The following is a 12,390-nucleotide window of genomic DNA, read 5'->3' as shown; positions in this document are numbered from 1 at the left end:
GTTTGTGAAGGACTTTCCTCGAATACTTCATATTTTTTAAGTACTTTCTCAATGTAATGTGACTGAGAAGGTGTAAGTCCTTCTGATGTTTTACTAATTTTAATTTCTAAAATCACATCGGCTATACCCATGTCTTTCGTATCGAAGTGCTTCACTAACATTCTTTTGGTGTTGAGTAGCGCTTCGTGATTATTGCCCATTATCAACATATCTTCTACGTAAAGACATTTTATTACATAGACATTTGGTGTATTTTTCATGTATATACATTTGTCACATTCATTTATTTTGAATCCGTTTGATAACATCATTTTGTCAAACTTTTGGTGCTATTGTTTCGGAGTTTGTTTCAAACCAAAAAAGACTTCACGAGTTTACAAACTTTGTCCTTTTGGTTAGGAGAAATGAACCCTTCAGGTTGTCCCATGTATATCTCCTCTTCTAAGTCACCATGTAGGAATACCGTTTTAACATCCATTTGATAAATCTCAAGTTTATGTATTACCACAATTGCAATTAGTAATCTTATAGACGTGATTCTAGTTACGTGTGAGTATGTATCAAAGAAGTCATATCCTTCTTTTTGTCTATACCCTTTGGGAACCAACCTAGCCTAATACTTGTCAATGGATCCATCTGGTTTCAACTTTTCTTGAATATCCATTTGTATCCTAAAAGCTTATTTTCGAGAGATAAATCAACCAATTCCCATTTATGATTTTGCATTATGAAATCTATCTCCCTATTGATAGCTTCCTTCCAATGCAGTGCTTCCGGAGTTGACATAGCTTCTTCGAAAGTCTTCGAGTCATTTTCTACCATGTAGGTTAGAAATTTCGGACAAAAGGATATGGACGTTCTAGCCCCTTTACTACACCTTGATTTTTCCTCTCTTGAAGATCCTTTCATAGTTTCATAAGTTCTCTTATTCGAACTTTCAATTTCATTGTCTTTGCAAGCAATTACATTTTCAACGAATGCTGCATTCCTTGATTCAATTATCGTACCCTCGTGTACATCTTGAATTTCGGACTTGTATTCAAGGAAACGATATGCACTACTTTTATTGACGTATCTAATAAATATGCAATCAATCGTTTTAAGTCTGATTTTTACTTGTTTAGGCTTAGGAACTTCAACCTTTGTCATGCACCCCCACACTTTTAAGTGTTGATAGGACTGAGGATGACATTTCCATAACTCATATGGAGTCTCTTCCATTTTCTTACGGAGTATTCTGTTAAGAAGATGATTTGCCATTAAGATGACTTCTCTCCACAAATTTTGAGGTAAACCTAAACTTATCAACGTTGCATTCATCATTCCTTTAAGCGTTCTTTTTTTTTTTTGTTCTGCAATGCCATTCGATCGATGAGAGTAGGGGGCCGTTGTTTGATGAATGATTCCATGTTCGGAACAGAATTCTTCAAATGGTGCCCTATATTCACCTCCTCTATCACTACGAATAATTTTAATTTATTTGTTAAGTTGCATTTCAACTCCAGCCTTGTATAATTTGAAGGCATCCAACACTTCATCTTTACTTTTTAAAAGAAAGACATAGCAATACCTTGTACAATCGTTAATGAAAGTTATAAAGTACTTCTTACCGCCTCTAGTTTGTATAAATTTTAAATCACATATGTCACTATGAATTAGTTCTATAGGTATCGTGTTTCGTTATATCGAATGGAATGATGTTTTAGCCATTTTTGCTTCAACACATACTTCACATTTGTGATTATGATCAATTTTAAGTGCCAGAATAATACTTTGATTCATAAGTTTAAGCATTGATTTATAATTCAAGTGTCCTAATCGACCATGCCATAAACAAGATAACTCAAGCAAGTAAACAGAATTTGTAATTTTATTCATAACACCTTGCTTTGGTACAATAGTTAGAACATTCAACTTGAACATTCCGTCACACATATAACATTTTCCTACATACATCTCATTCTTGGATAACACAAACTTGTGGACACAAATACAAGTTTAAAACTATTTTTACTAAGTAGAGACCCGGATACTAAATTCTTGCGTATGTCCGGCACATGTAAGGCGTTGTTGAGGACAAGCTCTTTCTCGGATGTCATCTTCAATGTGATTTTGCCTTGTTCTTCGATCTTGGAACTTGCATCGTTTCCCATGAAAAGTTGTTCCCCATTCAATTCTTGATAGTTAGAGAACATTCCTTTATCGGCACATACATAGCGGGTAGCATCGGTGTCAACCTACCATTTCCTTGTGTTGCCAATCATATCGCACTTGGACATAACCGCAGAGAGGCTTATCTCTTGTATTCCTTCGAATAGGGTGTTCTTCTCGACCATGTGGGTTTGTGCATTCTTCTTTTGTTTTTGACATTTGCTTGAGCGATGTCCGGCCTTCCCACAATTATAGCAGTTTCTTTTAAACTTTTTGGCCTTCTTGGAGTTATCTCTGCGCGGAGCATCACCGGAGATCTTTCGCTTCTTGTTGACTTTTGGTTTGGTTTCAACGAAGTTTGCTCTAAGTTGAACAATAGGCTTCTTCTCGGTCTTTTTATTATCTTCCTAAATTCTCAAATGGACGATCAACTCTTCCTAGTTCATCTCTTTACATTTGTGCTTGAGATAGTCGAAACACTATTATTGTAAGCAAAAGTTACAACCCGCAGGAGCATATTAGAACACAATGTAAGGACACAAAGTATATGACTAAAACAACCACACAAAACGAAAATGAAATAAGAAGGAGTAGAAAAAGAAATTCAAGGTGAGTATAACTCTTTTTTTAAGACAAATTACCCCGTTATAGTGTTCACGATTGAATGACAAATGTCTTCCAAAATACAATAGATACACACTTGTGGCAAGAACGATGAAACTTCGACGAAATTTTCCTTCTATAAAGGAATATTATGAGAATGAGAGAAAGATGAATTGTAAGAGAAGAATGCATACTCAATGCAATAGTGTGTTTAAAATCACGTCTATAGGGTCTCATTTATAGACGTAGAAATGGTGCAAATGAAGTCGTGTGGGCCAAAGACTGCATCCTTTTGAAAAGGTGCAACACTTCATTTCAAAACCTGTGGACCGCAATTTTTCATTCATCCGGAATCGGTTTCAAGATTTCAAATATACCACGACAATATGCTCGAAGAGTAAAATAAGTTGCTCTATTTACTTTTGTAATTTGACTATTTGATCAAGTCCGAATATCTGGTCAAATTTGACACGAAGTCGCACCTTTTCATTTTTCCAGTTTCACACTTAACCAATTTTCGATTATTATTATTTTTTTAAACCAATTCCAAGATAGTCATCACCAAGCACTCCTTTGGTCTTTATTATTTCAGATTTTAGCATATATTATAAGTATTTGTTGACACGATATTTTCCATCGACTTGAATAAACACGTTTTCAAAAAAGAATGAAATCTAAGTAGAGTCAAATTCAAGTGTTGTCTATATATAAAAGGAGGGTTAGTTTTAGAGATTATTGCAAACACACTCTGAACACAGAGTTAGGAGATCATTTGTGAAGAAGATGGCGTCGACTTCACAGGAAACGGATGTTAGAAGTGAGTAACGGAGAAATCACGAGCTTCTTTTTTAATTTTAATTTTATTTATTACATCCGATTTTTGCAACCTCTGCATGAGTTTTCTTCAGGAAAGGACAGAGGTACAAACTTTTGCAACCATTCATTCGAAGCACTAATGGAAAAATATGGAGTTATTCATAAAATCTCTACTGCTTACCACCCCCAAACTAGTGGACATGTAGAATTGGCTAATAGGAAAATTAAACAAATTTTGGAAAAAACGGTGAATCCTAATCGTAAAGATTGGTTTTTAAGATTAAGTGATGCACTTTGGGCTTACCGTACTGCTTTTAAGACTTCCCTAGGCATGTCACCATATAGACTTATTTTTGGAAAGCCTTGCCATTTACCTATGGAGCTTGAACACCGAGCATATTGGGCTATTAAACATTTTAATTTCGACCTAGAGGAGGGAGGTAAGCTTAGGAAATTTCAATTGGTTGAGTTAGAGGAGTTGAGAAATGAGGCCTACGAGAGCTCTAGAATCTACAAGGAAAAAATAAAAGATTTTCATGATAAACACATTTTGAGAAAGACTTTTGAACCAAATCAAAAAGTGTATTTGTATGATTCTAGACTCCACAACCATGCTAGAAAACTTAGTTCTAGGTAGACTAACCCCTTTGTGGTAACACGAACTTTTGAAAATAGGATGGTTGAAATTGAGGATCCTAATGATGGTAGGGTGTTCAAAGTAAATGGATAGCGTCTTAAAATAGCTTATGGGCAACCTATGCCTGCAACGGAATAAATTTCTCTTGCAGATCCTGTTTACCACCCTTAGCTTTACTCAGGTTCATCTTTCACTTTACTTTCTTGTATATTAGTTTTAGATTTTTCTTTTGTACTGCAGCTATTCCCTCGAAGCATATTTCGAGGACAAAGCATTCAACATATGCAGGTATGAAATTCCTCCTCCTCGACACCACTCCATGTTTAAATCAAGGTCTTCACAAAAGGTTGGTTTTATTTTGTTTTGCAGTATACAAGGCGAAGTTCTGGAATGTGCTTGCACAAGTTCTAAGTAAGAATATCCGTATGCAGTCACTTAACCTAGAAACGGATGAGATTATTTAGTCGTGAAGTAATTGGCTGGTTTTGTTGCAAATGCAGTGCTAAATATAGAGGACATTCCTGCACTAAAATGGAAGCATCAATGTGCACTTCAACTGTTCGAATCCTTGTGCAAAATTGCTGACGAGACTGGTTACCCATTGGAGAAGACATTTCTTCTTGGAGCACAGAATGGAATAGAAGAGATTGTCCGTACAATTATAGATTCTTATCCTACTGCAATAAAGAATGAAGGTAGGCACCGGACAGCATTTCATGTTGCTGTAATGTACCGTCATGTAAAAATTTTTAAGATGTTGTATGAGAAGAATATACGGAATGGGCAGTACCTTCGAATGCTTAACGAAAAGGAAAAGAGCGTATTGGATTTTGTGGAAGAAGCAGGGCATCAAGCTGGAATTGGTACCGACTCCGGAGTTGTTTTTAAAATGCAGCGTGAACTTCAGTGGTTTATGGTAATATTAATATTCTTACGTGCCTTCTGTTTAAGCTCAGGCCTAAAAAGAATTGCCTGTTTTTGCCTCCACTCGAATTTGAAAGTAGTGAACTCCACAAAAAAAAATGTTTGAGAATGGATTTCTAATTGAAATTATAGGAGACGTTGTTACCTTCATCTACATACTGCATTCACTGGAATAATGTAGCACTTAAAAAACGAATCTTTTTTTGAAACTGGTACAAAACATTCTCTCTTAACCATTTCAGGTTATAAATCACTGACCAGTTTTTCCATTTTGCACCCTCATCGAATACGAAAATTGATCTTGGACCAAATTTCCCGATTGATGCAGAAAATGACCGAGCTCGTAAAGTTTAAAAAATCTCCTAAGAAGGAAAATCCAGAGCTCGATCTTCCCGAGATACCACTTGTCAGCTTTGAAGAACATCACGCTGACATGGCTGCAAAAGACAAAGAATGGATGACAGGAATGGCAAATGCAAGCTCAGTTGCAGCATCACTCATTGCCACAGTGGCGTTTGCTGCCGCATTCCAAGTACCCGGAGGAAACCATTCTACTGGCATACCCAATTTCTCCAATGAAGGTTTCTTCAAAGTCTTCGCCATTTCAGACGCCCTTGCACTTTTTTTCTCTATCACTAGTGTTCTGTCCTTCTTATCCATTTACACCTCCCGCTATAAAGTTCGTGACTATCTTTTTGACTTGCCCATCAGAGTGATTGTCGGTCTAATTTCTTTGTTCTTCTCTCTCATATGTTTAGTGATGGCCTTTAGTTGTACGTTATTCCTTGTATTTGCTAAAAAAAATGTCCTGCTTCTCACACCAATAATCACACTCTCTTGCATACCTGTGATCTTGTATGTCATACTTCAGCTTCCTTCCCTCGTTACTATGATCAGATCCACATTTTATTCGGACATTACTCATTGGTAAATATTTCATTGGAATGTACATTGTACTCTGAAGAAATTAAACTAAGGATTTAGTATCGTTACGAGTCATCAAAACTCGTTGATTTTGTGTCTATGTTTTAATTTGGTTGTTCAATTTGATGAGTCTGCGTGGTTGTGTAGTTTGATGAGTCTGTTATAATCCATGTTGTAATTTGGTTGTGTCGTTTGATGAGAGTGTTTGGAAGGTGATTGAGTCAGTTGACAAAATAAGAATGACAATGTATCTTATATTTAACCAGTTTTAGTTGTCACTAGATTGACTTTCTTAATTTCGTAGGTATTCATGGTCGAACTTTTGTGTACTAGACGGATATGATAAAATTCAACAACTAAAAAGAAGAAAAGAAAGTCAATTTATTGTCATCTATTTGTAAGCCACAAGTCTAAATTTTCATAAAGCTTGAAGTTACACAATCAATGAGTCAATCATGTCTAACAAAGATTGTTGCATCTAATTGTTAAGGGATACAATGTCCCACATCAAATAAAAATATAAATATAGATCAACTTATAAGATCTTGAATTATTCTTTTTAAGAAGGTTGACCTTTTAAAATGGAGCATCAAGTCCTAATATTGTATCAGAGCTCATTAAATTTCAACGAGCAATTCGATCCAGTTAAGACTCTAAAAATGAGTACACGAATTTTAAGATTGATCTGCTCAAACAAGTCACCATCTTGTACGGATATGTTAAGGGATAAAATGTCCCACATCACATAAAGATATAAATATAGACCAACTTATAAAGTTTTGGGCTACCCTCTTAACAATGTTGACCTTTTAAGATAGAACTCCAATTTTTTAACACTCATGGTCCTATACCTATTTGAAAAGAGTACAAAGCACAAAAGTAAACTTTCTCGATCATTCAAAATGAATACAGTCGAAAAATTGCCAACTTATATTAAATTATCATGAAAATTTTCACAGTTTATAGAGTATGGAGATTACAAAGAGTGAACAATAAACCGTATCACAACAAAAAAATTCTCAAGATAATATTAAAATCAATAACAAAGGCAGAGAGACTACAAGTACTGTTTCAGGAAGGAGAACATCAGTAAGCCTATGATTACCTCATGGTAGTATAGTAGTTTCGAGAAGCTCCTATGCCTACAGAACTCGTCCCATGTCAAATCATTGAACTCTGTTTACCAGTGTATCAGTGTAAGACTTGTCAACAAGTGACGTTGAAACTAAGATTCGAAGACCGCTTAGAAGCCAAATTACAACATGGATTATAACAGACTCATCAAACTACACAACCTCGCAGACTCATCAAATTGAGCAACCAAATTAAAACATAGACACAAAATCAACGAGTTTTGATGACTCGTAACGATACTAAATCCTTAGTTTAATTTCTTCAGAGTACAATGTACATTCCAATGAAATATTTACCAATGGTTAATGTCCGAATAAAATGTGGATCTGATCATAGTAATGAGGGAAGGAAGCTGAAGTATGACATACAAGATCACAGGTATGCAAGAGAGTGTGATTATTGGTGTGAGAAGCAGGACATTTTTTTTTAGCAAAGACAAGGAATAACGTACAACTAAAGGCTATCACTAAACATATGAGAGAGAAGAACAAAGAAATTAGACCGCAATCACTCTGATGGGCAAGGCAACAAGATAGTCACAAACTTTATAGCGGGATGTGTAAATGGATAAGAAGGACAGACCAAAGTGATAGAGAAAAAAAGTGCGAGGGCGTCTGAAATGGTGAAGACTTTGAAGAAACTTTCACTGGTCAAACTTTTGTGTACTAGACGGTTATGATAAAATTCAACAACTAAAAAGAAGAAAAGAAAGTCAATTTGTTGTCATCTACTTGTAAGCCACAAGTCTAAATTTTCATAAAGCTTGAAGTTACACAATCAATGAATCAATCATGTCTAACAAAGATTGGTGCATCACATTGTTAAGGGATAATATGTCCCTCATCAAATAAAAATGTAAGTATAGACAAACTTATAAGGTCTTGAGCTACTCTTCTTAACAAGGTTGACCTTTTAAGATGGAGCCCCAAGTCATAATATGGTATCAGAGCTCATTAAACTCCAACGAGCAATTCGATCCAGTTAAGACTCTAAAAATGAGCACACGAATTTTAAGATTGGTCTGTTCAAACAAGTCATCATCTTGTATGGACATGTTAAGGGATAAAATATCCCACATCAAATCAAGATGTAAATATAGACCAACTTATAAGGTTTTAGGCTCCCTCTTAATAATGTTGACCTTTTAAGATGGAACCCTAAATCTTAACACTCATGGTCCTATACTTATCTGAAAAGAGCACAAAGCAAAAAAAGTAAACTTTCTCGGTCATTCAAAATGAATACAGTCGAAAAATTGCCAACTTATATTAAATTATCATGAAATTTTTCACAGTTTATAGAGTATGGAGATTACAAAGAGTGAACAATAAACCGTATCACAACAAAAGAATTCTCAATATAATATTGAAATCAATAACAAAGGAAGAGAGACTACAAGTACCATTTCAGGAAGGAGAACATCAGTAAGCCTATGATTACCTCATGGTCGTATAGTAGTTTCGAGAAGCTCTTATGCCTACAGAACTCGTCCCATGTCAAATCAGCAAACTCTGTTTACTAGTGTATCAGTGTAAGACTTGTCAACAAGTGACGTTGAAACTAAGATTCGAAGACCGCTTAGAAGCCACCTTATTGTCTTTCATTAATTGAAAAACTAAGTGCTCTCCCATAAAGTAGTAGAAAAAGCAAATTTGTTATCATGGATGTAGTTCATGTAAGTATGGATGCACAAGTAGTCCAGTTAGAGTAATACAATCGATTAGGAGTAATATGTGAGCCAAAAGGGAACATCTATATACATACTCAAGTAAGAAAAGTAAATTCATTCGCCGAATTGCAAGCTGTAAAATGAAGTTCAGGATATCTACTTCCTTCACAAACATATTCATACTTCTATTCTAAAACATGCAATATTGAAGATTCATTTGTAGAACAAGTTGGAATTCTTAAATTAAAAGGTTAAAGTGAAATCACTCACCTAAACACTAAGTTGAGCAATTTAAATAACACTCAAACAAATACATAGAGCTACACACACCAGTAGTCCACTTTCCCTCTTTCCAATCAATTGTAGATTTAGCAACTTCTCAAATAATTGAGTAGGAAAGATAAAATTATTGCCCATTCATTAAGGTCATACACATAAGTACTGTAGCTAGATAGATACTTACAATTTAATGTTCTAAAAGGCCAAAAAATAAAATGTCTACAAGGAAATGGGTCAAGACTAGCTCAAATTACTATTGATATACAACAAAAAACACATATCTTCACAAATGAGGATCTACAAAATGATTAAATTCCAAAGGAAAAAAGAAATCACCATTGACACCAAGAGTGTAAGAAAGCCCCTCATTGTTATGCGATCTAATCATCCTAATATTCTTCAAAAATATTTCATACCTCTTCTTCGTCTCCTCAGTTTTCTAGTACCTCTTCCTAGACCTTTAACAAGAAATCCCTAAGCTCAAATAACCCATAAAAAAGTGTTTAAAGCCATAATTCAAATGAGTTGTCAGAAATAAACGGAATAATATGGCTATGAAAAGCAATCACAACACAAGAACACAAGATTTTATGTGGAAACTTAAGAGAGAAAAAACCACTGGCAAAGAGGAGTTTTTCACTATAATCAATAATGAAGTGTTGTTACTATCGGAATTTGGTTTAAAATTATTTTGGTTAAGTATAAAATGTGGAAAGTGATTTTGTGTTACTTTCGACCAAATATTTGGACTAGATCCAATAGTCAAATTATAAATGTAAATATACGAACTTGTTTTACTCGTCATGGTATTTGAAATCTTAAAATCAATTATGGATAAATGAAAAATTGTGGTCCAACGTTGGAAAGAAAAGAGGAAAACATGACAAGAAATTTGGCTAACTTCATCATCGCCTAGCGCTCGAGAGATGGGACTGTCGCTCGAATGATAGGCTGGCAAAAAATTTTCGTTAAAAAAATGGTGCTGGCACTCGAGCAAGAGGTTAGCGACATGAAGAGATGATTCCCTTAATAAGGTTATGGAGTTTGGGACATGTTATTTTACTCACAATCCCTCCCCTTCTATAAATAGGACCTTTGGACGTTCATTAAGTATTTCATATCATTTGCATTGAGCATTGTATAAAAACTCTTGCAAAAACCTCACCAAAATCATTCTAAAATAATTTTTCTTGTAGAGAGAAGTATTTTGTTCAAGTTCGCTGTTGCTTGTAGTTTGAAGTGCTTTTACCACAAGTTGAATCCGTTGTGTCTTGAGGGGACAAGTGCCACAATCTGTTAGCACCATTTCATGGGCAATTTTATCTTAAAGAAAATGTGTCAATCACTTGCCTTAGATCTTATTTCTCACCACATCTTCATTCTTCTTCTTTCTTTTGTTTTTTACTTTTTCATGGAGTTTAATTACACTCCTACGAATTAAACTTAACCTTTATTCCATATATTGACAAACAATCATTTTATTTCAAATGTCTCCATCAATCTTAAGATAAAAATTGCAGATTTAGTTGTACATACACCAACAGTTCGTTTTCTCTAATAATTGAGTAGGAAAGATAAACTTATATTCCATTCATTAAAGTTATACACATCAGTACTGTAGCTAGATAGATATTTACAATTTAATGTTCTAAGAGGCCAAAAAATAAAAAGTCTCTACAAGGAAATAGGTCAAGAGTAGCTCACATGACTAATGATATACCACAAAAAACACATATCTTCACAAAAATGAAGATCCACAAAATGATTAAATTCCAAAGAAAAGAAGAAACCACCATTGACACCAAGAGTAAAAGAAAGCCTCATATTCTCCATAAATATTTCATACCTCCTCTTCATCTCCTCAGTTTTCTAGTACCTCTTCCCAAACCTTTAACAAGAAATCCCTAAACTCAAATAACCCACAAAAATTGTTTAAAGCCATAATTCAAATGATTTGTCAAAAATAAAAGAAATACAGTGACAATATGAGAAGCAATCAAAACACAAGAGCATAAGATTTTATGTGAAAACTCAAGAGATGAAAAAATCACCAGCAGAGGAGGAGTTTTTTCCCGTAATCAATAATGAAATGTTATTACAAGATTTTGATGCTGTCAACCAAAATCTAATGTACACTTAATGCTCCGAAGAGGCTACAACTCATGAAGTATATATATATAACCTTAATAATAGTGTTATAGATGGAATAGGCTGTTGAAAACATGAGAAAATGCAAAATGGACCCGAGTCAATAACATCGACGCTCGAACGGAGAGCCTTGTGGGTAGCTCTTGCCGCACTAATGCTCGAGTGCCTAAGTTGGTGACTGTGTAGTGCTCAGGCGCTAAAAGTATGATGCTCAGGCACCTTGTCTTGGTCAATACACTTTATATGGCACCTAGGCGGTCGGATGGTGGCGTCTATATGCCCAACCTCTGCCCAAAATCTCCCATGTCCATATTTTGACTTCTTCAAGGACCTTTTCAACCAATTTACCAATATTTAGCGGAATTTAGGTCATACTTCAACAATTCTCCACCTTGACTCAAATTCCAATGCAAAGAGTTACTCTTTTTTTCTTCAACAAATAACTCTCCAACTCTTCCACATAAACCTCTATGGGCTGATTCAATTACAAATACCAACCAAATTCAAGCAATACTCAAATTTGGCGACAGAAAGTAATTTTGACATCATATTAGCAGGATTCTTCTTAGTATCTGAAAGTTACTAGTTCCACCCTAAATCACCTAGAAGGGTGTAAATAGGTGAATATTGCGAAATTAAAATATCCAATTAAAAGAAGCAAGTCACTTTTTAATTGTTCTAGATGTTTAGTCAATGAAGTCAATTTATTCCATGGTTTGAATGCCACAATTTATAATATAAAAGCAATAAACAACACAAAATATGTTGACTAAGAAAAGCCAACTGGCTAAAAACTTCGAGACCAAACTAGTATCCTCAACTATAGACTATGAACTTACAGTTTGATCAAGCTTAGAAAACCTACTAGACTTGTTGATCTACTTCCTACAATCTTCAAGACTCGTTGGAACGTGCTTCACTCACGCTTGCTCCCGATCTTTTGAAATTGTGTATCTCCTGTGGATCACCAAGAGCACTTTGTTCTTCCACTTTTCCTATGCTTCTGATTCAATCTCCCTCCATCTTCAGCAACCTTTGAAAGGTTTTGAGAAAATACATTCCTATACGTGTACATGAAGTGTGTGTTTTAGATTATGTGAACTTG

The 12,390-nt window shown here is 34.9% G+C and overlaps 1 protein-coding gene across 1 annotated transcript; it reads left to right on the top strand.

The window, feature by feature from the left end:
• Nucleotides 1-2,381: 2,381 nt before the first annotated feature.
• LOC111372673 lies at nucleotides 2,382-6,298 on the top strand. Its single transcript, XM_022995055.1, has 7 exons — nucleotides 2,382-2,638; nucleotides 3,513-3,571; nucleotides 3,663-4,203; nucleotides 4,422-4,495; nucleotides 4,577-4,618; nucleotides 4,708-5,123; nucleotides 5,460-6,298. The coding sequence occupies exons 1-7, from the start codon at nucleotides 2,382-2,384 to the stop codon at nucleotides 6,060-6,062; spliced, it is 1,992 nt and encodes a 663-aa protein (XP_022850823.1). The 3' UTR covers nucleotides 6,063-6,298.
• The last annotated feature ends 6,092 nt before the right edge of the window (nucleotides 6,299-12,390 follow it).

The sequence above is a fragment of the Olea europaea genome, chromosome 2 (genome assembly GCF_002742605.1).
Source record: "Olea europaea var. sylvestris chromosome 2, O_europaea_v1, whole genome shotgun sequence".
NCBI classification, from domain to species: domain Eukaryota; kingdom Viridiplantae; phylum Streptophyta; class Magnoliopsida; order Lamiales; family Oleaceae; genus Olea; species Olea europaea.
This window is presented reverse-complemented; position numbering and strand designations above follow the sequence as displayed.